The 23,129-nt window shown below is 52.6% G+C and overlaps 1 protein-coding gene across 1 annotated transcript in view; it reads right to left on the bottom strand.

The window, feature by feature from the left end:
* The window catches only part of CAPN13 (calpain 13), a 71,452-nt gene that overhangs the window by 11,397 nt on the left and 36,926 nt on the right, over nt 1–23,129 (bottom strand). Inside the window, exons 8-19 of the mRNA XM_037066826.1 lie at nt 19,948–20,033; nt 15,970–16,044; nt 14,748–14,908; nt 13,275–13,417; nt 10,874–10,885; nt 8,475–8,680; nt 7,916–7,952; nt 7,510–7,566; nt 4,599–4,656; nt 4,439–4,497; nt 2,874–2,942; nt 1,371–1,446 (exon numbers count right to left, since the gene is read on the bottom strand). Of these exons, the coding sequence (XP_036922721.1) occupies nt 1,371–1,446; nt 2,874–2,942; nt 4,439–4,497; nt 4,599–4,656; nt 7,510–7,566; nt 7,916–7,952; nt 8,475–8,680; nt 10,874–10,885; nt 13,275–13,417; nt 14,748–14,908; nt 15,970–16,044; nt 19,948–20,033 (1,039 nt within the window). The remainder of the gene's footprint in view (nt 1–1,370; nt 1,447–2,873; nt 2,943–4,438; nt 4,498–4,598; nt 4,657–7,509; nt 7,567–7,915; nt 7,953–8,474; nt 8,681–10,873; nt 10,886–13,274; nt 13,418–14,747; nt 14,909–15,969; nt 16,045–19,947; nt 20,034–23,129) is intronic.

Genomic DNA, 23,129 nt, shown 5'->3' with positions numbered 1-23,129 from the left:
CCAGGGGACAGGCTGGTCCTCAGAGGGGAGACCACATGCATCTCAGTAGGTGGCCTCAGGTGGGCAGGACAGAGCTGGCTTGCCCTCTTTGCATTTTTTTTTTTATGAGCTCCAGGGAGGTACCAACCTCAGCTGACCTCCGAGCTCTGGCGAGCAAGCAGAAGCTCGTGAGCCAGCCCATCCATCAGGGGTCATGCCCAGATGCCCAGAGGCCCCATCTAGCTAGAGACTGTTTCTCCAGCGGAGTTAATAAAATGTGCACTTGAACGCCTTTAAATGGGGCATGCCCTCTCCAGCTCACCATACTCGGGCCCTTGGAGGCTTCCGAGTCTAATTCCAACCGTTCTGTTTCTTTCTTCCTTTTATTATTCTGGAGTCATTAGTGAGGTTCCCTTTAAAGGTTTCATCTTTAATGGGCTACTCAGTGGTTCTCAAAGTATTATCCCCAGGCCAGGAGCTTGGCCTCACTTGGGGATTTGTCAGAAAAGCAAATTCTTGAGCCAACCCCGGCCCTCCTAGCCAGGAATGTTGGATGGCCAGTGAGCCTGCACAGTCCGTGTTTTAACAAGCTCTCAGACTCATGCCCATTCAAGTTGGAGAGCCACAGCTCTCTGCCAGGAAGAATGAAGGAGAGGCTACTGCCCAGTGGGCAGCAGCGACCCGTGTTTCCACCCTCTCTTCAGGCCAGCAGCCACTGGTGTGACCCGGGGCATCCGAGTTTACATTTTATTAAGGAAGGTGCCGTTTCCTGACTTAACCTTTTGGGATCCCTTCACCCATGGGTGCGGTGGAGATAACGATTCCTGCCCTTCCCAGTTCCCAGTGGTGGAGACACTCAGATGAGATCCCGTGAATACAAGTCCTTGCTGAACCAGGATGCACCCCTGCACCCTGAGGTGTCATTGTCATCAGCCCAGGACTGAAAGCTCTTGCCTCCTTGAAGCAGATAGATGCCATTGCTTTCATTTAGCTCCAAACCCTCTGTCAGGAGAGTGGGTCAGCAGCCCTCCCATGGGGATTTAACCCTGGTGGCCAGGTGCTGAGAGGGAGGCATCTCCACGGGGGGCTTCATTTCTGGTGGGTACCAATCACTTGGGGTTACTTTCTCACTGTTAGAGCTGGGCTGGGCAGAAGCCTGATCGGCGACCTGACTGGCACCTGAGGACTCAGGCAAAGGAAGGTAGAACCTGAATCCAGAGCCTGGGAGCCCACAGAGGCTGGTGTACAAGGGGGTGAGAGGGGACACGGAAGCTGCATCTCTGCTCTGTCCCCGCTGTCCCATACTGCTGCGCCAGCCTTGCCTACAGTGTGCCACGGGTGTGTGTCACACACACCACACAACACAGCCCCCACCATCGTCGCAGCGTTACCTGTAGTCTTTATGGCCTTCCACAAATCCGTGCTCAGGAGAACGCCTGAGTTCCCCAGGGTGTTCAGGTAAACCCTCTGATACGGAAAAGAAGCAAGAAGTCCTCGTGAGTCCCGGTGCCCACCTTGAAGGGGACATGCTGGGTAGAGGTAGGTCCCAAAAATCCCTTTTCCATCTCTGGAGGCGGCTTCACCAAACCTCCAGTGGGCTCAGTGTCCAGGCAGAGAGGGTGGCCTAGCTGAACCCAGGGGAGGGTGGGGGTGGGCTCTGCCTGATAAAGCCCCCCACTCTGACCTCCAGCTGCGGGGCTGGGGGTTCCTCTCCTTCCTTATGTTTCCTCTCCCAACCTGCTCTCTCATCCTCCTCACCCCTTTCACTGGGCTCCTGATGCACGCTCAAGGCAGCTCACGGCTTTCCAGGGAGGTGCAGTGCATTCTGAAGAGTTTGCATAGGGTGAGCACAGACTTTGCAAACCACTTCACTGGGTTTACGTTCCTGGCTGTGTGGCCCCCGAGCGAGGAGTTACTTAATCTTTCCAGGCCTGTTCCCCCACCTGCAGCACAGGACTAACTACCTAGCTGCTGGGTTTGTTGCAAGGAGTGCAGGAGCAGATACTTACAAAGTGCTGGGGTGAGTGCCTCGCCCACTGGTGAGTGCCACACAGGGACCTCAGCAGGCACGTGGAGGTTGTACCCAGGACCATGCACAGTTGCAGGTGTTAGCAGCCCTAACAACTCGGTTCATACGGGGCGGCTCTCCACCTGCCCAGCACATTTCTACCTCGCCTTGATTCCCATGAAAACCCTGATTATCAGCATACGGTCACAGGTGAGGACGCTGATGCTCAGCAGGGGAATGACTGCCTTGGATTAAGCCTGTAAGCACCAAGGAACTGATGGCGGGGCTCCTGATGTTGGCCAGTGCACAGCTGCCCACAGGAGCCGCTCCAAGGGCAAAGAGCCCCCAGTCTGTGTGCGACCGAGACCAACGTCAGGAGGTAGCCGTTGTGAAATAGCAGCCGAAGCACTTTTTCTGGCCTTATCTGGCTTTTGGTGAGTATGACCATCCAATAGAGAATGTTCCCAATGGGGTATGCACTCATTCATTCAGTAATTCATTAGTTCAGTCACTCGTTCAGCATTTTGTGCACCAGCAGTGTGCTAGATGCAAAGGAAAGCCCTGGAAAAGGAAGATGACTATGAGGGAGCCCCTGCCCTCGGGGACCCCACAATCTAATGCAGGGGGGACATGTCACCACTGCAGTGCCCTGTGGGAAACCAAATAACCCCAAGCCAGGGATCAGGTGATATGCCCTGGGAGAGCCGCACACACAGGAACTTATGTTTTGCTGTTGTGAGTTCAAGCGTTAAGAGGCTGAGGGGAGAACTAGCCAGACCCGGGTGAGGCACCCTTTCCCTTGTGCCCGCACCATGGGCGCGGGGCCGGGCACCCGTCTATCTGCTCGATGGGATGGACCGTGCCCCCCCGAGAGATGTGGTGGTACCTGGCAGCAGAGGAGGCGGCTCCATAGCCTGGAAAACTCCTCTCGGTTGAGCTGCCCATTCATTCTCAGCTGCTGGGAGTTAAGAGTGAACCAGTCCAGCGTGCAGTGAGCAGAGGGCTGCGGGTGCCACCAATAAGCCCTCCATCCGTCAGCCAGTGACTCGGTCGGTCCAACATCACCCCGATGGGGACATGGCCTCGTGCCAGCTGGCTCCCACTACATCTGAAAGGGACCTGGCTTGGATTTATGTTATAAGAGAAAATGGGGAATTGCAAGGAGAAGAAGGCCCCCGAGAAAGGGGGGCCAATATCTCTTGCATCCAGGGTAAGAGAGAGAGCCCAAAACACAGCCTCCTTTAGCCAGGCTGGGGCTCCTGGCAGGGGAGAGGGGGAGGAGTAGGAGGGGGCATGGTGACTCCTGAAGCAGCCTGAGAAGTGACTGTGGGCCAGGCGTGCCTGCGAATGGATGGAAAGCAGGTCGTATATTAGAGCCAGGCCTGGTCACTCCCCACGAGGGGTTTCATGAGAACCAATGAAACGAATGGGTGTCTGAGGATCTGGAGTGTGAGGAGGATGAAGGGTGGCAAAGACCCGTCTGCCTTGCAGGGGATGCGACTTCTGTGGGGCTGCAGTGGCCACTTCCATCCATCTGCGGAGGTGGGCAGTGTCTCCGAGCAATTCCAAACCACTGCAGGCAAAGACGGGGCCTGATTTATGATTTCATCAAGAAGCCCTCTTGTTTGACAATGTCAGGCTTCAAATTCCCAATCAAGTCTTTAAGAATGAAAGAGCAGGGGAATCTGTCTTGCTCCCAGAGACAGCCCACTTCGAGGGAAGAGCTACAGGCAGAAGCTGGGGTAATGCACACATGGAGCTAGTCTTTTTTGCCTGCCAGGGGTTGGGGCCAAACAGCTCATCAGAGAAAGAGCCTTGGATGGTAGTTAAGGGACCTGGGTTCGATTCCCACCTTGGCCACTTATATCCATGGAACTTGGACGCATCACTGGGCAGCCCCAACCTCCATCTCCCCATCTGCCATGGGCGTTACAACTGCTGTATAACCTAAGGATTCTCTACAAGTTTCAGTGATTGGGGTAATTGAGTAAGATATTCAGATAGTGAAGGCTCCTCCAGTGGCGAGGGAGGGCAGGGGGAAGAGTTCCCAATCACAGCTACAAGGGGGCAGGAGTCCAGGCACAGATCCTGACCAGCTGTGTGATCTGGGCGGGTTACTTAACCTCTCTGAATCCCCACTGCCACTGTATGGTGAGGCTTAGCACAGGTGCTTGTTACAAGAATCACAAGGAAAGAATATATACACACCCATATAGTTCTCAGCTCACAGTTGTTGTTGATAAATGGTAACTATTGCCACTGTTGCTATGGTTATTCTGGACAGTTAGGGAGTTAGTCTAGAATGCACGGAAACCTAGGTCTTGTGGTGAGCTCTTAGAACCAAGAGGAAGGGAAAATACTGAGAGAAAAGGGTTCTATAACACGCTAATTAGACTCTGGGGGAAGCCCACAGAGCAGATGGGGAAGGGAGGATATGACTGCAAAGGATACATCCATCAGCGCCACGATGCTCCGGGCCTCGTCCAAAGAGAATGTGTCCCCTGGAAATCCTGAGACGGGGAAGAACAGGAGGGACGGAAATGTCAGGGAGGGTGGCATAGGACTGGCTTGGCAGTGGGGATGACATTGGGGACAGCCGGTCCTTCCTTACCTTGCAGTAATTCCTGGTTGAGAAGGCTCTGGAGCCGCGTGGCATCAATGCTTAGCCCCTGATCCAAACAAGGGAGGAATGCGGGAATCATTCCGTGCCCAGGAGCTGAGGGGCATGGCTGCCTGGCTCCGCGAAAGCACTCGGATTTCTAAGCGCAGTTTCCACCCAGTGCCTATGTTCTGGCTGTCAGGAAGCCTTTGCCGATGGCTCCAGGCCATGGGGATAACTCCCTCCTCTGCCTATCTGTAGTGCTGATTGCCCCTGACATTTGGTACTTTGTGTGGGTACCTTGCATTTATCTCTTCCTTCCATATGAGGCTGAATGCAGTGTTTGCCTCCTCCGCACCATGCTTGGCACTGGGGAGCCCTTCAGAAGTATTACCCAATGAGCCAATTCACCACTTGCTTCCAGAACAAGACCAAGAAAATATGACTATGTAATGTACGTGTGTGTGTGGTGAGAGGAGGTGAAAATGCTGGGAATCGAGGCCCAGAGGAGCGGCTCTCGTCAAGCACGGTACTTAGCATTCGTCTTCCCAGCCTCGGAAGCAGAAAGGGGGGCACCACAGTTTTCCTTGGATTAAAGATGGGCAGCAACAGAGGTTAAGGGAAGAGAAATGTTTTCTGGCTGGAACTTCTGGAGGCGTTAACTGGGACACTAAGTGGCTTTATGGGCAGTGTCTCCCATGACGACCTGTCAGAGAAGTAGAGCATTCTACATGTGGCTGTTTCTTACATCTGCTGGTGAAAGCTGAGGGGACGATGGGATGTCAACACCCTGGAAACGCTTTTTTGCATGGGGAAGGATTTGGAGTGAGGCCTCCCAGCAGGTGGCTTTTCAGAGTGGCACCAGCTCAGATGGGAGAAGTTGCCAGTTTGGGGGTCTTCTGAGAACCAGCACCTGACAGATGACAAACATGCTGTCCCCAGGGTTGGCCCTATGGTCATCCCTCCAGCATCTCCTGGGTCATTGATGTCGGGGAAGCTGGTGTCATATATGCGCACTCAACAGTGTCTTCCTCCAAAGAATCATGGCATGTCGCTTTGCAGAGCAGTGGACACGTCGGTGAGAAATTCCAACCGACAAGAATCTGAGCGTGGGTCATACCTCCTTCCTTTGCATGTCTGACCGCCTCCTGGCACAGCCCCTGACCTGGACCCTGGATGCAGTAACCACCAAAATGTTTGAGGCGATGAGGGTAGGAATAGAAACGAAGTTGACCTCAACAAATCTGCAAGGAATCTGCTCTCTGTCTCTACAACCTCAGCGTGAGATTCCCCAAGGACTGATGCTGCTTTCCCAGAGCTTGGTGTGGTACTTGGAATGTCCTAGGTTTGGGGGACATGTTTGCCAACCGAATAAATGATGGATGGATGGACCTGGCCTGTCCCAGAGGCCAGCTGTGCCCTTGCTTGCCCAGAGACAGCCCCTGGGTTAGGGCACCGTCACCACTACCGTGGCCCATGAAGGGGATGCGTGGTAGCAGCAGCAGTACTACCAAGACCCTACATTTGCTTAAGGCTCATTAAATGGGTACAAGAGATGGGGAGAAAGGACACGGTGGTACGGAGACAAATACTTTGCTTTCAACTTTCCTTGGAGGGGATGACCTCTGAGTAGAGTTTGCAGGTTGTGCAGAATGATGCTGGTTGATCCCACTCAAGGGTGTCTGGGCGAGGGGTGAGAAGGGGTTGGAGTCCAGACTGGGTTCTACTTTCTGGCCTGCACCTTGGCACTAAGCTGCCTCTGGGCCTCCTTTCTGTAGGGGCCCTGTTTGGGCTCTACTTACCTTCTGTGAGAGCGATTGGGTTGTTGTTTGGAAAAGTCCTAATTAGGGAATCTGTACTATTTGTCATCTCACAAATTATAACTTTTATTTCACATGTGCAGGTTCACAGGCCAGGTTGAGGATGCTGTCACCAGCTTGGTCTCAGGTATCCTAATCAGGTCCTGCTGCTCACCTTGGGGCAGTGGCCTGAGCTTGGGCATCTGCTGGGGGGAAGCTAATCTGTCTCCATTCTATGCAAATTGATTGAGCACCTTCTCTGTGTCAAGGGCAGAGGTAGGTCTCACGGACAAGAAATGCACATGATGTCATCCCTGCCTATAGAAGCTCACAGACTGAGACAATCATTTTGTATCAAGTACCTTTGGAATCAGCCCAGATGTGGACCTGAATCCAGGGCCCATATTAATTTCAAGGAGGTCCATACAGAGCTGCTTGCAACATGTACCCTGCCTGCCAGCCATGTTGTTCATTTCTCCTTGTGTTCTCTGAGCCCAGGCTACCCGAACAATATCTCTTGGGCTGCCTTCTGGTCACCACAGCCCCATCAGTTGCCCAAATGCCTGGCATCCTTCCTGCCCTTGGCCTCTGCCTGGCCTGAGGCTGGCACCATGCCCATGATCCTCTGTATCATTTTCCACACCAACATGATTATTAATTGTAAAGAGGCCATTGTGCAGAGCCCTTGGCAGCTGTTTGTCATCCTGACAAGTCGAGGAGTTCTTTATAAGGGTTTATAAAACCATTAAGAAAATCCCCTGTGGACATAGGTGGTTTGCTTGGCAGGCAGAGCGCTGTTGGTGCTTTCTGCAGCTGGCCAGATCCCGGGGGAATGATGCCAAGGGCGGTGGGAGCTGGCAGAGCAGGAGGAGGCACGGTTTCCAGGGGTGTTGCCAACTGCTTGTTGGAAGATTTAAAAACAACCTCCCTTATAAGGAACCCCTCCCCTTCCAAGCTCTACATTCCGTCCCAGATGTCACCCAGGTCGGGTGTCACTTCTCTTCAGGGTTTGGTAGCCTGATCAGTTCTGGAGATGTCCCTGTTCGTCTCTGTCTCCTGACAAAAGCCTGGGAAAGGTCTCCTCCCTCAGGTCCCTGTCACCTGACCCGGTGCAAGTGCCATACCTGCTGAGCGTATTTGTTGAAGATGTGTTGTTGGGAGCCATTTTCTGGCAGACTTGCCTGGATCAAAGGGAACATAGCCAACGTCAAATTTCTGGGGAAACGAGGTACAGAGAGGGCACAACCACCGCCCACCTGGATCTGAGACAGAGGCTTCGTCCAGTAGTCGGGTATGGCCTTTAGGGGAATGGGAAAATAGAAGTCTGTGGAAAGAAGATGGCTGGGTGCAGCCAGGCCTCGGAGGCCTGGTCTTCCCCCCTTGGTCCTGCCCCTCTGAGCCATCATCATCAGCCCATTATTGTGCCTCTGTTTCCATCGGTCAGTGGTGAGGCAAGAAGGAAGAAGACAGAAGCTCTTGGGGATGGCAGGTGGCCGATGAAACCTGCTAGGTACCTTGTTGCACACCTACCTTCAGTGCTTTGAGGTTGAAATTGCTGCCCAGGTTCCTAGAAAATCAGGGGGACAATGTGACAAGAATGACCCCTCACTATTCAAATGAGGCTTACATACAGAGGGCACCCAAGGGGGCATTTACACCTGGGGCCCTCAGGTGTGAGTGGAGAGCCCTCAGCACAGTGGGCTGTAAAGGGGGCAGCTGTGGCAGCTGGTACACAGAAGGGCATCACGACCGTGTGTTCCAGTCTTTGGGGTCGTCTGGCCCTTAACCACATAGTAGGTGGTGCCTTTCACAACCAGATATACATGTACATAACCCCCCATTGCCAGGATGCAAGACAAGCTTTGTCGACCGGTCCAGCTCTGACTGGTGGCCCAGGGGCTCTCTGGCCTGCTAAACTGATAAGGCGATGCTCAATTGTAAAGACTGCCAGGGCTCTAGTGCTGTCTGCCTCAGGCCCACGAGGGGATGAGGTGCCCAATCTCGGCCACTGACTTGGCACGGAAGACTCCCCAGTGTGTTTTCATAACTTTAAGTAGGATTTTTTATTTAGAATCCCAGAGGTTCTTACCTGTCAGCGTTTGGCATTTTCAGGAAGATTCGGAGCAGAAACTCAACTGCTTCTTGGTACTCAGACATGACGACCACCACATAGGTCCCCGGGCTCAGAGTGAAGCACTTTGTGAGGTTGTACTTACTTCGAGTCGCTGTGCCCTTGTCAGCATTTCTGAACCGGGAGAAAAACGTGGGTGGCAACCTCTCCCGGAAGTGCTGAAACTGGAGGAACACGGTGATGGTGAGAAAGGCCCCACGTGCCTGTGTCCCGCCACCAGGAGAGACCCACCGCTTTTCAGACCCCTCTCCATTTACCAAAATAGGCCTGACAAGGGAGACGGTGCTTGCCCGAACTCTGACAATGCAATAGGGTTTAGGCTGCTGTTTAATAAAGATGCTAGCACTACAATGAATGCAAAGAAATACGGCACACAGTTTTTACGTCATTAAATCTAACAGCGTCCTGTGTTTCTGGGTTCCTCTCTCTGCTTATATGTAAGGATGAATCCTATGAAAACTAGTGAGAATTACTTTGGGGGTCCAAAGCCCCTCCTGTTCTCTCCTTTTGCAAAGCTCTCTCTGGGCTGTTACCGTGCCACGGAGTCGGGTTCCTTTCACTCCTTCTGCTTCGTCTTTCTAGTGGAGCCCTGAAATTTCTTCTCATTGGAGAATAATAGGCCCTGATCATTTTCCTTTTATTTCAATATTTTCTTAGAGATAAAACAATAAATTTAATGCAGTTCCCATTACTGGTTGTCACATACATATTACATAATAAAAGCCCCTTACTAAATAAATTATCCCCAACACAGTCGAGCATGGGGATTCCATTTAGAATGGTTATGCTGCATGAAATGATTATTTGTGAGCTCTGCCTTGGGGAAAAACAGGGAGCAGGGAGGAGGGTTTTTTTTTTTTTTTTCAGGAGGTGGGAGCCTTGCACAGTGGCAGTATCGTAGCCAATGAGGTTTCAGGGGGTGGGGACAGGTCTGGGCTACAAGATGAGATGGGAGATGGGCCACTGCCCCAGGGATTCAGCAGGGTTCTGGGTGGAATCCCTAAAGTGATTCCATTGACATTTGCAACAGGTCCAGCCCTGCTGGCAAAAGTAATGATGAGATCAGTTCTCCAGAGGGGCAGCACTGTCCTGTGGCTCTGTGTGTGTCTTATGCGCACAGGTGTGGGCATTGTGCTCCCTATAAGGTAGAAGATAAGGTTTTCCCTGTTCTCCCATACCCCTCCTTCCCCTGCACCCTCATTGCCCTGCCCAGGCTCCTGGTCCTCCAGGACTCAAGATGGCAGGAGGAAGTGTAAGTGTGTGGGCGTGACAGGAGCTCTTAGATCGGCGCTCAGAGAACCCAGCACAAATCAACACATGGCTAGCTGCTCACTGGTCACATGGAGTCTGACCCTGTAGTTGCAGGGATGGGGCTTGTACCTTTTCCTGGATCGAGTCCCCACCCCATTCTCCAGCTCTGGGAACTAGAACACTGACCTGTTCCTTGCACCCTGAGTGCTTCCCTTGAGGCCTGTCCAGAAATGCCATTTCTGTGCCTGGGATGCCGGGGATCAGAGTCATATCCTAACCTCAGCTCTGTGGCTGGGCCACTGCAGTGCCAGACAGGCCTCCTTCCTGCTTGCTTGGTGCTCAGAGCACCCCCTACTCAGGCACGCCCTGTCTAGCCTCTGTCTACCTGTTCGGACACCCCTTCCCTGGACCTGCCAGCCTGCTAGTCACCACCTATTGGCTATGGCTACATCCCACTCCCTCCCTCCCCTCCTCAGACCCCAGTTCTATGCCTCCCCCTAGGAGCAACAGCACTTCAGAACCCACACTCATTTAAAGGGTCCGAGTGCCTGTGAGCTAGGTTTTCCAAACTCCATTGTCCTTCTCCAGCTTTACTTGTGTTTTAAGCTGCCTTTCACCAAAGCTGAGCCAGAATATCTACTTCAGACCAGTGGCAATTTGGTTGTAAGAGGAGCTAGAGGATGTCCCTTGAAGTTGTACTTGCATAGCATGCATTCTGCTTGTGGTGGACTTGGGGACTGACAAAGATCCCCCAAGGCACCCCATTAGTCCTGCCTCTCATCTTAAGTGAAAAAGAACCGGTTGCATCAGCCTTATCTATTAGAAGCCAAATGCTTGGGGATGATTTTACAGGTGCAGCCCCTCTTGAATGTCAAACCGGAGAACAGCTCACGGGGTCCAACCTTTAGAGCAGCACAATTAAAATATGTCCTTCATCGCTGACCTGTTTGGAGCTTCTAAGCTTGTAGCTGTTACAGGATTTAGCAAGACTGAATCTGCGGCCACTGAACAGTGAGAAATGTGTCAAGGCCATGGCTGTTGAACACTTTACCGACAGACGGCACCAGAGGCAGGAGAAGCCCAGTGAGGGAGGTGGTGAGCCGTACCTGAGAGTCGACCTGGGAGAGAAGAAGAAGAAAGGCAGGTTCAGGAGCCAAAACAAACACATAAAAACAAGCCAATCCAGCAGCCGGACTCAGGGCCCCGTGTTCCTGCTTCACCCGTCTGTTCCCCGGCATGCTCGGGGATGAACGGGACCATTGCACACTCCCTGTGTGCAGCTGTGAAAAAAGAAGCCAAACACATGAAGGGGAGGACATGGAGGAGGGGAAGAAGGCGCCTGAGAGGAGGAGACTTGTCCTGTGCCAGCTCAGCCAGCTGTGGTTCCTTGTCACAGCAATGATGGAAAACCTGAGAGGAAAGTAGGATGCTGCTGGAGCCTGGAGGTAAGACAGAACCTGGACCACATGTAAATTCTCCAACTTCAGGGCTCCAATGAGAGGTAAACTTCTTTCATCTGATGAGACCACTGTGAGATGTGACGGGAATTTGTTGCAGGCTCCCAGGGTTTGTAGAGAATAGATGTGTGCACGTGAACGGGGAAATGCCTACGTTCCAGTCTTTCCACGTGGCAGAAGGAAGCACGGAGCACGCAGACCATTTCTGGGCCACTCTGCAATTTGCAAAGCACTTCTGTGCCATGTGCGCGACTGTCACGGTAATCCCACCAGCAGACGCTGGGCGCCTTATTTTAGGGACGTGGAAACTGTGCCTCAACAGACTTAAGTAGCAGAGATGGGAATAGAGAGATGGTGTTGCTTCCTTTGTCATTAAGACCCACCAACAGTGTAGGGTGGCGCAGCTGGCAGGGTTTCAGTTCTTTTCCACTGTTGCCCCGGGGTGTGCCTAAGAGTACAGAGCTTTCGATTTGCCCAGGCTGACTTCTCTGCAGACAGGGGTCAGCTGGGCGGGAGGTAGGGTGTCCCAGCCTGGGGGAGGAGCTTTGGGGTGAAGAAGAATCTGCCTGTTCACCCTTGTCTATTGATTTCAGGCAACTAGGAAGCAGAAGTGTGCTCAGAGAGAGAAGGACCCAAAGGGCTCTCCTTCTACAGCCGGAATTGTTGTTTTCCTTTGAGCTGTGGGTATCACCAGAAGGGCAATTGCCTAAGTCCTGCTAAGAGCCTGGGACCTGGGACCAGAACTTCTGGTATCAAGCAGATACTGGCACCTCCTATCTGCACATTGGGCAGGTCATTCTTGGTCTCAGCTTTGGCTTCCACATCTATAAAAACTAGGGTTTTTGAGACAAAAAATGTCCACATGCTTGGAACTCTGTGTCAGAGGATTTCTTATTAACATGAACCAACAACCATCACAGGGGGCTGTTTTGCCACGAACGGAGCCCCGCTTGTCCATGTATGGGGCTAAGACCCATGGTTGTGAATATTGCCTTAGTCTCATTGAACAGAAACTGAGATTCCTACAGATGTTGTCATCAGAGCTCCAGCCATAGAGGCGATGGCTTGGGGAACATCTGGTGCCTGGGCCCCCAGCTCTGCCATGAACTCTGCCCCTGTCACTTCACCCCACTGGGCCTCAGTTTCTTCATCTCTAATGGGAGGAGAGGGGACCCCAGCATTTCACGGCTGCATGAGCTTCATTATCCAAGGAAATTGCAGAGGCTGTGGGTACACAGTTTAAGAACCATTCGCTTTATCTTTGGGATGCATTTAATTACTTGGGGAAGGAGGAGGGAGAAGAGGTATCAGGTTTCCTTTTGTAACTCTTGTTTTAAATGGTATTTTTAGAAAACAAATTCCCTGATTATCTACTCACAGTTGGAGTATGTGCAGGCTTATAGGTAGGAGGGATTGTCTCCACCCGCTCCCCTGAAGCTGAACAGCTGGCTGGGAGTGCCCTGAAGGGGAGGGGGGCTGGGTGGAGAGGAAAACTTGGCCTTGGATGAGTGGCTAAGCAGATGCTTGCAAGCCAACCACTGAGCTACAACAGGCCTTTGGTCTAAACATAAGAGAAAAACATATCTCCTGGCTTTATACCCTTTTCCTGAAACTTCTCCCAAAGTTTATCTAATGGTTCTCAAGTTTTCGTCCCTCAAGCATCACCCAGGGAGCTCATTGCAATGCAGATTTTTAGACTCTGTTGGTGGGGATTCAGATTCAGAAGGCTCTGGTGGTTCCTGAAGTCTGCATTGCTACAGCTGCTGCTCTTGGACCTGACTACTTGTTCAGCAACCAGCCTTAGAGCCTGCAGCTGCCAGGAAAGGCTGACAGGAGCAGGGGGTGTGTCCCATTGCCAAGTCTAACCGCCTCCCTGTCTTAGGCTTTCCTGCAAATTTGCGGAGCTGAACCAGATGAACTCTATAGCCCCTTTGGGTTTTAGTTCCAAGGCTGTGGTCCAGTGAAATTTCCTAGCCCAGTTGGCTACTCTCTCCTTGCAATGTGGACACGAATGTCCCAAAAGGGCCAGCCCAGAAGCAGGCTGTCTTACCTTGAACACATGGAAGTTTAGTGGAAATTTCCCGTCATCTGCCTTTAAAGTTTGTGGCATGATGTTGAAAGACACGACGACATTGTTGCCTCCCGTGGTCTCCGGCACAGAGAAGATGTACTGTGCGTCGCTCTGAAGTCCTCCTGCAAGAGGAAGAGCTGTCACTGGAACTCATCTCGGCTCCTGGACTCCGGGTGGGGCCGTGTCCAGTCTGGGAGCCCTGGGGGCGGGGTTAGAATGCCAGATTTGGGGACCTAAGGCCTGGGTACCAGTCCCCACAGTTACTAGCTATGGAACAAGCTGCTTTGTTTTGTGAGTCTCAGTCTCTTCCTTTTAAAGACGAGGAGGAGGAACACATTCACCTCTTAGTGAAAATGTTTCTTAAACTCTAAGGATGAGGAGCAGCAGAGTGAAGAGCCTGCCGGTTGAAAAAAGGGGCACCCTGGGGGATGGGGTCATCAGGCAAACCATTCACCACAGGAAGGTGCCCAGGACAGGAAATGCACAGGTGTAGGTGCAAACACACACGCACACTCACGCACACACGCGCAGTTTACACGCCTCCCTGTCAAGGTTGTGTAAGTATACTCAGGTTCATCTTCCCAGGGAGCTAGTTCCCTCCCTGTGAGCAAATGGCAGGTGTGACGGGTTCATTCCCGTCACACATGGGGAGTGGGAGGTCCAGTGAGACTATGCGCTGCTCCCGAGGTCACACGTGATTCATCTCGGGGGAGGCCTTTGTCTGGGATCTCAGGTCGCTACTGCAGGACACACCAGCCCAGGGGGCAGAATGTTCTCCCTGATGTCTGGTGGGGCTTGTGGCTGCTAGGGGCAGACAGGGGTTACCAAGTGCCCTGTACACAGGTCGGGAGGCTGAGGACAGAGACCTGCTCTATTCCCAGAGTCACAAAGCCAGTATATAGCAAGGACAAGGGTTTAACCCGGCCTTAACTTTGTTCACGGCTCTTTCTTTTTTTAAAGATTTTATTCATTTATCTTTAGAGGAGAAGAGAAGCAGAGAGGGAGAGAAATATCAGTGTATGGTTGCCTCTCATGCATCCCCTGCTGGGAACTGGCCAGCAACCCAGGCATGTGCCCTGACTGGGAACCAAACCGCGATCTTCTGGTTCGCAGGCCCATACTCAGTCCACTGAGCTACACCAGCCAGGGCTGTTTAGTGCTCTTTCCGCATTTCCCCAACTTCCCAGAAACTGCTGGAGAGCAGTAATCCGGCTCTGCTCCCTCCCGGGAAGTGGGTGGAGGTTAGCATCAGCATATTGGGGGAGAGCAAAGGGTCGGGGAGGCCCGTTTGGGATTTTCCTGCTCCCCCCAAATAGCAACCATTTCCCTTGGAGAACCACAGCTGTCCCTTTAGGCTAACAAATCCCTTTCCTCCACCTTCGGGTGGATGGTGTAGAATCTCCCGAGAGCTGGAGCCAGGGCTGGCAGCTCTCCATCTGGCAGAACCCTTACCAATGTCATAGCTGTCTGTGGCGCTTCCTGCAATCACACGGCTCTTAAACATCATCTCGGACCACTTTCCAAAGGATGTGTCTCCCTGGCCCAGGCTGACTGGGGACTGGTTACATACATACAGGCAGGAGAAGTTGTCCTGGAAATCTCGACACGGCATCCTGTCAGAAGTAGGTACACATCACTTCACGCGCACCATTTTTGTCTCCAGGGTGGGGGTCCCCTTGTTTCACTGTCCCTTTGCCTGTCAGCTACAGTGCCCATTGGCTCGCCACAGTCCTGCCCAAAGGTGGGGGTCCCCCTCGGTCAAGTGCACTTGTGCTCCTTCTAGTGGCTGGGAGGACAAGGGCTGTCAGATTCTGGGTTGTGCATGTCACCCGGCAAGGGCTTTATCATTGACAACCGTCTCCTCGACCAACTGATCAGATCACGTCGGCTCGCGGCCTGCAGGATGACCTCCAGTCTCTCTCTCTGTCCTTCACAGGGGGGAGGAAAGTTGCCTTCTCCTAGGGCTCTTTGCCAATTTCATCATTGAAGTTTCTTTTCTTATCAGATTATAAAGAATTCAACACCTAAAATCCCACTTCATGCTGAGATGAAAGTGGAGATCCCAGATATATTTTTCCTTTTAATTTACATTTGTTCCCCTAGTTCTTAATTACTGAGACTCAGCTTCCTTTTCCCAGATGTTAAAGTGCATTTAAATTGTCACCCTCAGAGAAATGTCCATCTCATCCTTTAAGGTGAGACCATATGGCCAGAAATGTGTTTTCAAAACATCTAGTCCTACCGAGCTGCTGGGTGATGACACCCATGTCTCACGGGGACTCTGGCATCGGGGCTGGGGGACGGACACTGGGCTCACTCTCCTGGAATTCAGCTCCAAGGTCCCAGCAAGAGGCAGAACAGATACAGGCAGGAAACCATGTATCCCAGTTTCCAGGAAACTTGAACTCAAAGCTTCAGTGCCAATATTTCCCTTTACCGTGAGCATTTCCTCGAAGTTCCAGTATTTCAGAGATGATGTGTCTTTCTCACAGAGAGCACACAAGTAACTTCCCATTCAAGGCTTTTGTGTCCTGGTTGAGAAAAAAGGCTCCCCCTACACAGGTCTCTGCAAAGCTGATCTCTAGTCCCGGAACACTTGAGGGAAAGGGGGATTATTGAGGGCGTGGACAATTGTTAAAGGTTTACAATGAAATTTTAAAAGAAGAACAAATACCAAAACTCGCCATCTTCCCTGTTCTTGTACAGCTGGCTTCTCCGTGGGTCCGGGGCTTCCTGCCACTCTGGAGACCTGAGCGAGGACAGAGAGACCAGAGGGTGAGGCCTCTCAGAGTGTCTCCTCTCAACCACATCCGGCCCCACAGGGGCCCCGGCACAGGCCTCCATTAGTTCCTGGGCACAAGTGGATAGTGTCACTTTACCTAGTGACAGGATTAAGTCATTCTCTACATGCTGATGGCTTCCAGCCTGTCCTTAGCCTGTCCCCAGCCCGTCCTCCTTCCTGAGCTCTAGGTGGGTGCGTGCTGCGGTCCATCCCATGTTGCCCCCAGTGACCTCGAAGTCCACTCATCCCAAACTGCACTCACCCTCTGCCTCCTCCTGCTGCCCAAATGAGCACATGAGGTCGTTCTCGCTCACTCCCCCACATCCAAACCATCGCCCATGGTACCGATGCGTTGATTCCAGCTCCTAGGCTCCTCTCGAAGCCACACACTTATTTCCATTCCTATGGCTGTTCTCACTCAGGAATCCGCATCTCCCTCCTGGGCTTCTAACTGGTCTCCCGGAACGCAGTCTTGCCCACTCTCCCACCCATTCTCCACACTGACATCGAAGGGATCTTTCTAAACCAGAAATCTGATTATGGCACTTCCCTGCTTACAAGACATTAGTAGTTCCCTTTTACTCTCAGGATGAAGCTCAAACTCCTGAACCAGCACCTTGCCTCTACCTCCCTCTCCAGCTCTACCAGAGCAGCTCCCTATTTCCCCATGCCCATCCTCGAATGCCACACTCTAGCAACAATGAATGTCGTCACTTCCTTAGAAATAGGAGCTCCCCCCACCCCTTGGACTCCACCACGATGCCTCTTCTGCCTAGAATGCCCTTCCGTCTCTCAGCCCTGTAACCCACTAACTCTTAGCCATCTTGCCTCCTAAAGGGCCCTTGCTGAGAGGCTGTGCCCGCTCCCCTCTGGCATCCCCACTCCACCCAGAGTCAATGTCCCTCCTTTGAGCTCCACGGCATCCTGTACCACCCCCATCCTAGCACTTGGTGCCCTGTGTTACTCGTCCCTGTGTGTGTGCCACTGGCCTCGGAGTCAGCCAACTCCTGGCCATCTTACAAATGTGTGATGTCTACAATGTCCCATCCTCAAGAGCCCTGCTCGGTGCCTGCAGGCTCCTGCCTCTGCTTCCTTTATGGAAACAGTTCTTAGGTTCAGCCCTCCCCTTTTCCTGCTGCCTTCCATTTTCCCCAGCATCATTGTTTTTTCCAAAGGACCCCGCTTAGCTGTCCCCTCGCTGGAGCCTCTCAACATCTGTGAGATCAATGAGCTTTGCCCACCATGGTAACGGTATCATCACAGAAGCTTAACACAATGCCTTGGCACACAGTAGGCATGCAATAATATTTTGCTCAATTAATAATTAAGATTAATGACTTCACTGAGGTCATGTGTTCCTGAAACTAGTCCTATGGTCTGTGATGAAGGAGACGCTCAGGGGCAGAAGGGAGCAGGCTCACCCCGCCCTCAGCCCACCACTCAAAGTAGAGGCGCGCTCAGTGGCAACGGGCCCTGGAGACACAGAAGTGTAATGAGGTCTTCCTGTGTGAGTGGCTTGCATCATGGACCAGGCCACCTCTGTGCAGGGAGAGCAAGGCAGGGACCAGCCCTCAGGCTCCTGGCTGCAGGGTGAGCCAGTCAGATGTGCTACTGTCAAATGGCAATTTTATAATTAAGCAATAATTGCATTTTCTGCAGTGTGTAAGGGAAAATAAATGTAGCGTAAATCAATAAGCTATCGATTCATGCAAGTTTGCCTTTAAGTGTGTGCGACTGAAATTTCAATTATGGCTGAGATCAGACCATCTGGCTCTCTCTGTCCATCTCCATTCTTTAAAAAGGAGGAAGGACATTGACCACCTTCATGGAGACAATGATTATGTAGCCCTATCACTTCCTTTCAGCCTGGTTTCTGATGGGGAACGTTCAGCTAAAACACCCCCAGTCGCTGTTGTGCACACCTCTCTCCCTTGCTCAGGGGCCTTCATAAACCTGGAGAGTGTCAATCCAAACTTCCAGCTGGCATTGGGCTCAGCCCCGGCTCCTAACCCCTCTCTCCCTAGTTCTTCTGCCTCGGGCCAGCTTGTTGGCCTTGAACGCTCTATACATGTTCCCGGCTCAGCACAGTGGCCCACACGTCCCCACCTACACAGTGATCTCTTCCGAAGGGAGTCATACTGTTTTTTGGGAGGTTGAACTCAAATTCAGTCTCATCCAGGCTTTCCCTGAACATGTGCCAGCCCGCTGGAGGCTTCTCTCCCCTGATCTCCCATGTCCCATGTTGCCTTCCCTGGTCACTTGATGTTTAGCATGGGAGACTGGGCAAAGCATCAGCTCGTGCATTTGTGGCCTCTTTCAGGGACATGTGTCACTGACATTTGCTTCTCCTCCAGTCCTAGCTCAATAGCCAACCCGGTATCAGGGATGCTGGCTAATTATATTGCCCCCTGGGGTTTATTTGGCAGCTTGGGGTGATGATTGAGGAGAATTGGAAAGGGCCAGAAGTTGTGAAGATTTACATTGGGGAGGGCAAAGGGTAGCCCGGGAAAGAAGGAAGAAGAGAGGCAAGAAAAATGGCAAAAGGGCCACTGAGTACAAACATTGTTCGGTGGTTCCTGGTTTTGCAAACTCACTCCCCTCCTGTGCAGGGGATTTAGCCACCACCCAGTTCTCCAGGGAGCATCTGAGATCAGATCCAGGTTTATTTGTTTTCTCCCTCTTCCCCTCTCTCTCTTGCTGTCCTACCCTCTAGCCTAATCATCCTTCCAGCTCCTGTTTGCTGAGGGCCCTCTGGTGCAGGCTCACATCAGCTGTCGGGGCTCACAGAGGATCGGAGAGGTCCCTGTCACAGCCTAGCCTGGGCCAGTGGGCCACATTCTGGGTGGCTACAAATTGGGGCCAGGACACTGGCCAGCTCTGCAATCGCCTTCTAGAACTCACTTGTCATTGTGCTGACACTCACGGCTTATTGGGTCCTGTTCTCCTGTTTGTCTGAATGCTTTGTATTTCTAAATACAACAATGCTGTTGTGGCGACTGTTGTGACTCAGCACTCTTTATGGATCTTCTTGAACCCTCAGAGGGATGAGATGGGGCCAGGCCCCACTGGCTGTCCCTGGCCTTCCATCCCTCTTGGGACTGCCATCTCATTCTCAGCAAGTGGGTGGGGTTCAGAGACTCATTGTCCTGGGGGCTGGGAAATGCCAGCCCAGCTCCTGGGAACCTCTGACCTCACAGTGGGGCCATCCCTGGTCGTCTGGGCCTGAAAGCAGCTTTTTGGGACATGGCCAACAGGGCCAGTGGAGACCTGCTTAGCTCCACTCACTCATACTCTCTCTGAGCAAGGTGCTAGTCTATGCACTGGTCCCAGCTGGACTGAGTAGAATGATCGTCCAGATCTTTGCCTCAGTTTCGTGACGCCCTCTCCCTGCCAGAGAAGTCTTTTCTATCCTGAGGACACGGCTTCATCAGGACCAGAATCCCATAAGACCCATTTACATGATGAGACACCTTCTCTCAGCTCCCTCTACCAGGTGGAACTTGGCTCCTGCTCTGCCCCACCCCCATTTTTTAAAAATACTAATTCTGAGTTTGGGGGTTCAAAGCTCTAGACTATGACCTTCTGGAGGACAGACACTGGGTTTTGTCACCTGTATATATCCCACACACCCACCTAACAGTGTACTTAGTACAGCGAGTACTCAGTCGGTGTCTAATAAATGTTCAGTGAATGGCACCCTGAGCATGTGAGACAGACCGACAGACACACAAGGGCGTGAACTGGAGAAGCCTGCAGTGCAATCCACAGTGGGGGAGATAGACACCACCCTCCTGGGGCGGGGAGCTCTCTGAACACAGGTCTCAGTGACCGAGACTCAGGGACAGACAAAGAGGTTTGCAGAACCCATACCCGTCCCTCCAGCGCCCTTGCCATTCAGTGTTGCCCCAGGGGTTCCACAGGCGGATAAGATCTTCCCAGCCGGTCCTGGACTGGATCTGTAAAGAACAGAAAAGGAAACTGTCAGAGCTCTCCAGCAAAAGTCAGCAGAAAGAGGGGATATGAACGCAGCTGCTTTTTACCTCCAAGGACCAATTTAACTTCTGACCTCATTTGGCTGCAGACAGGGGGAAAAAAAAAAACCCTGAAAGAAAAAAAATCAATGTCTGCTGCCTGCAAGGAGTTGGAATGAGATAGAGGAAAAAATGGCCCCTTTCTGCTCAGTACCTCTCAGGGCAGGTGCAACTTCATCATTCCCCATGGCTTCATCCCAGAACTTGGGTGAGCTGAGATTTAATAGCAGATCAACAGCCCAGGATGTTGCCTTGGGCTGCAGACTCTATGGGTCTCTAGCCTCCTCCAAGCCCTGTCACAGTGGGATCTTTATTCCAGACACAGCACTTCCCTGCCAGTTGCCACTGGGGGCTGTGTCAGGTTTGCACAGTGCGGGCCCCTGCACAAGAGGGCTGATTGGAGTGAGACTGGGACAACCTGGGAATCGAGATGTCGGGGGCTAGTCTGCCTCATCCTGCTCCCCAGTCTCTGCTGATGAGCAGGGTGCCTCTATGGCATGGGCTTTTCTTTCCCCTGGGGTTGGCACATTGGCTCCGTGAGACCACAGAGGCCAGAGGGCAAAGCTGTTGAAAAATCACAATGAAATAATGGCAGCCCCTTGAACCTCCAGTCCTGGGGGTGGGGTGGGGAAGGAGCCCTTAGCCTGGTGAGAGGACTGGAAGTATGATTGAGTTGTAGCTGCAATATCGATCTGTGCTAATGTCTGTGGAGACGGAGGCCTGGAGGGTCAGGGAGGGTGCGGAGGTGCTCAATGATGCTGGGTGGGAGGAGGCTGAGTGGGATACCACGGCGTGGGAAAGAACCTGCGTGTGTAGGCAGGGCTGGGAACCAGGCATGAGTTCGCCCTTTGTCCTCTGAGGTAGAGTTTTATATAAGCCCTGTCTTGCAGAGAAGGAAAGTGAGCACTAGAGAGGTTCAGCAACTTTCCTAAGGCTGCAGAGTAAGTGGCAGAGACAGAATTCTGGCCCTGGCCACTGGCAGGCTCCAAAGCCCAGGTTCTTAATCTTGGAACTGGGGGTGGATAAAGGAACAACCCATTCCTCTACGTGACTGTGAGCCTGACCCCACATATAACCCTAAGCCACCTGGCCAAGGCTCATATAATCACACTAGGGCCTTGCCACGAAGAGGCAAAGCAGTCAGGTGAGGGCCCAAGAGCCTGGCTCAGGTACGGTCCTTTCCTGTGGCTTTTCCCTGTCTGCTTTGGTTGGCACTGCAGTGGAAGGTGCCCTGGTTTCAAATGCCACAAGGGGTGGGAGAGCTCCTGGCACAAACCCAAGTTTCCCACCCCTCTGTGCGAGACCCCTGGAGCACTCCAGGCCTTGCATACAATGTATTAATCACCAGCATCTGGTGGAACCCACAAGCAGGACATGAGTAATGGGGGCCCAGTGGCCCAGAGAGCTTAATGGACCGCCCTTGGTGCCTAGCAGACAGTCGGGGGCTCAGCTGGGCACAGGGGAGAAGAGTGGCCAGGGGTTGGAAGGGGCTGGAAGAGGGCTAAATGAGGCATGCAGAGAGCCGTGCACCCCCTTGCCCAGGGGTGTCATGGACCAAGCTAGGTACATAATAAAAAATGCCAATTTCATTTATCTTCCTGTCTGTGTCCCGCCCAGAGGGAGGGCGAGCAGATTAAAAAGCACACAGCATTCATGCACTGCTTTAATCTTCGCACTTGCAGAGAGTCATAACCTCCTTTTTCTGCAGGAAAAATTTTTAACCAACTCAAGTTTTTGGGCCCTTGTCTGACTGGGTCACTTCTTTTTTGCCAACACCCCACCAGGAATCCCATGGACCGTGGCCTGGTGGCTCAGGAGTCCATTTGGGATGAGAGGTACTCCAGGTTATCTGTCCTAGGCTAGTTCTTCCTCAAATGTATTCTCTCAGACGGTGGTTCTGTAGGCTGTTAAGACTTATTCCTAGAAAAAAGCTTTCGTGGTTGATTAAAGGTAAGTGGCACTTGTCTGGTTAACACAGAAGGCCTTTTCAGAACCTTTAGCATGTGCCTGTCTAAGCAGGGGTCATGGTGAGCTTCACAGGGGTCTCCCCCAGCTGGGGCTGCAGACAGCACAGGCTGGGAGGTGGTAGCAGCCACAGAATTGCCAAACTGAACACAGAGGATGCAAAGGCCCATCACCTGCTGTCACAGGGGAGGCATCCTGTCCAGCCCACTCACTGTAGTGTAAGAACAGCTGACAGTGGGTGCTGTGGGGGAGTGAACAGTCACATTAGTGAAAGAGTTTCCCAGGAGCCCAGACCCCAGGGAGCCCATAGCCTGGCTCCTGAGTTCACCTCCAGTCCCTTGCCCCATGGTGTCTACCTGGCCACTCTGTCATCTGATAGTCACTGCCATCTCCAGGCCCAGCCCCAGTGGGGACTCATGTCCTATGGCCATCTGGGCCTCTCAACACACAAGTCCCTTCTGCCCTGTTTTCATAGGAGAAACAAAGGCCGTCTCGACGGAGAGCGAGGCCTTGCCCTGGAACGGCAGACCCACCATGCAGCTACCATGGCGCTCTTATTCCTTGCCCAGCACAGATATCAGTCACCCAACGCAGGTCTCTTTCCCTGGATCTGGAAGTGGCAATCAGACAGCATCGCCAACCGGTCCAGTCTGGCACACAAGGAAACCGACGTGCTGTCTATACCCTGGACTTGTCCACATCTAGGTCCGGGGAGTCGTGGAGAGCAGTGTCTGCACGTGGCCAGGCATGGTGATGGTACTAGCCGCCCCCACTGAGAATTTGGGGAAGGGAGTGGGAGAGTTCAGGGGAAGGGAGTCTGGAGCCACTGTGCCTGGGATCTCTTCTGGCCTGGGTTTGTCGGGGCAGCCTCTTCCCGGCTTGTGGGAAATGCCTTTGGAGCTCATCACACATGGTCTAGGATGAAGAGTCAGTGACGTCACCTTCAGAGGCACGGACAAGTGCATTCACTCACTCCTGCAAGTGCTCCCGTCCACCGGTCCAGCAAGCGTTTTAGGTGCCTGCTGTTACCACGTACTGTGCAGAGAAAGCACTTTG

Source organism: Sturnira hondurensis, unplaced genomic scaffold (genome assembly GCF_014824575.4).
Source record: "Sturnira hondurensis isolate 20B ecotype Veracruz unplaced genomic scaffold, ASM1482457v3 Scaffold0016663, whole genome shotgun sequence".
Classification (NCBI taxonomy): Eukaryota; Metazoa; Chordata; class Mammalia; order Chiroptera; family Phyllostomidae; genus Sturnira; species Sturnira hondurensis.
Note: the sequence above shows the minus strand (reverse complement) of the source record. Positions and strands in the feature narration are given on the sequence as shown.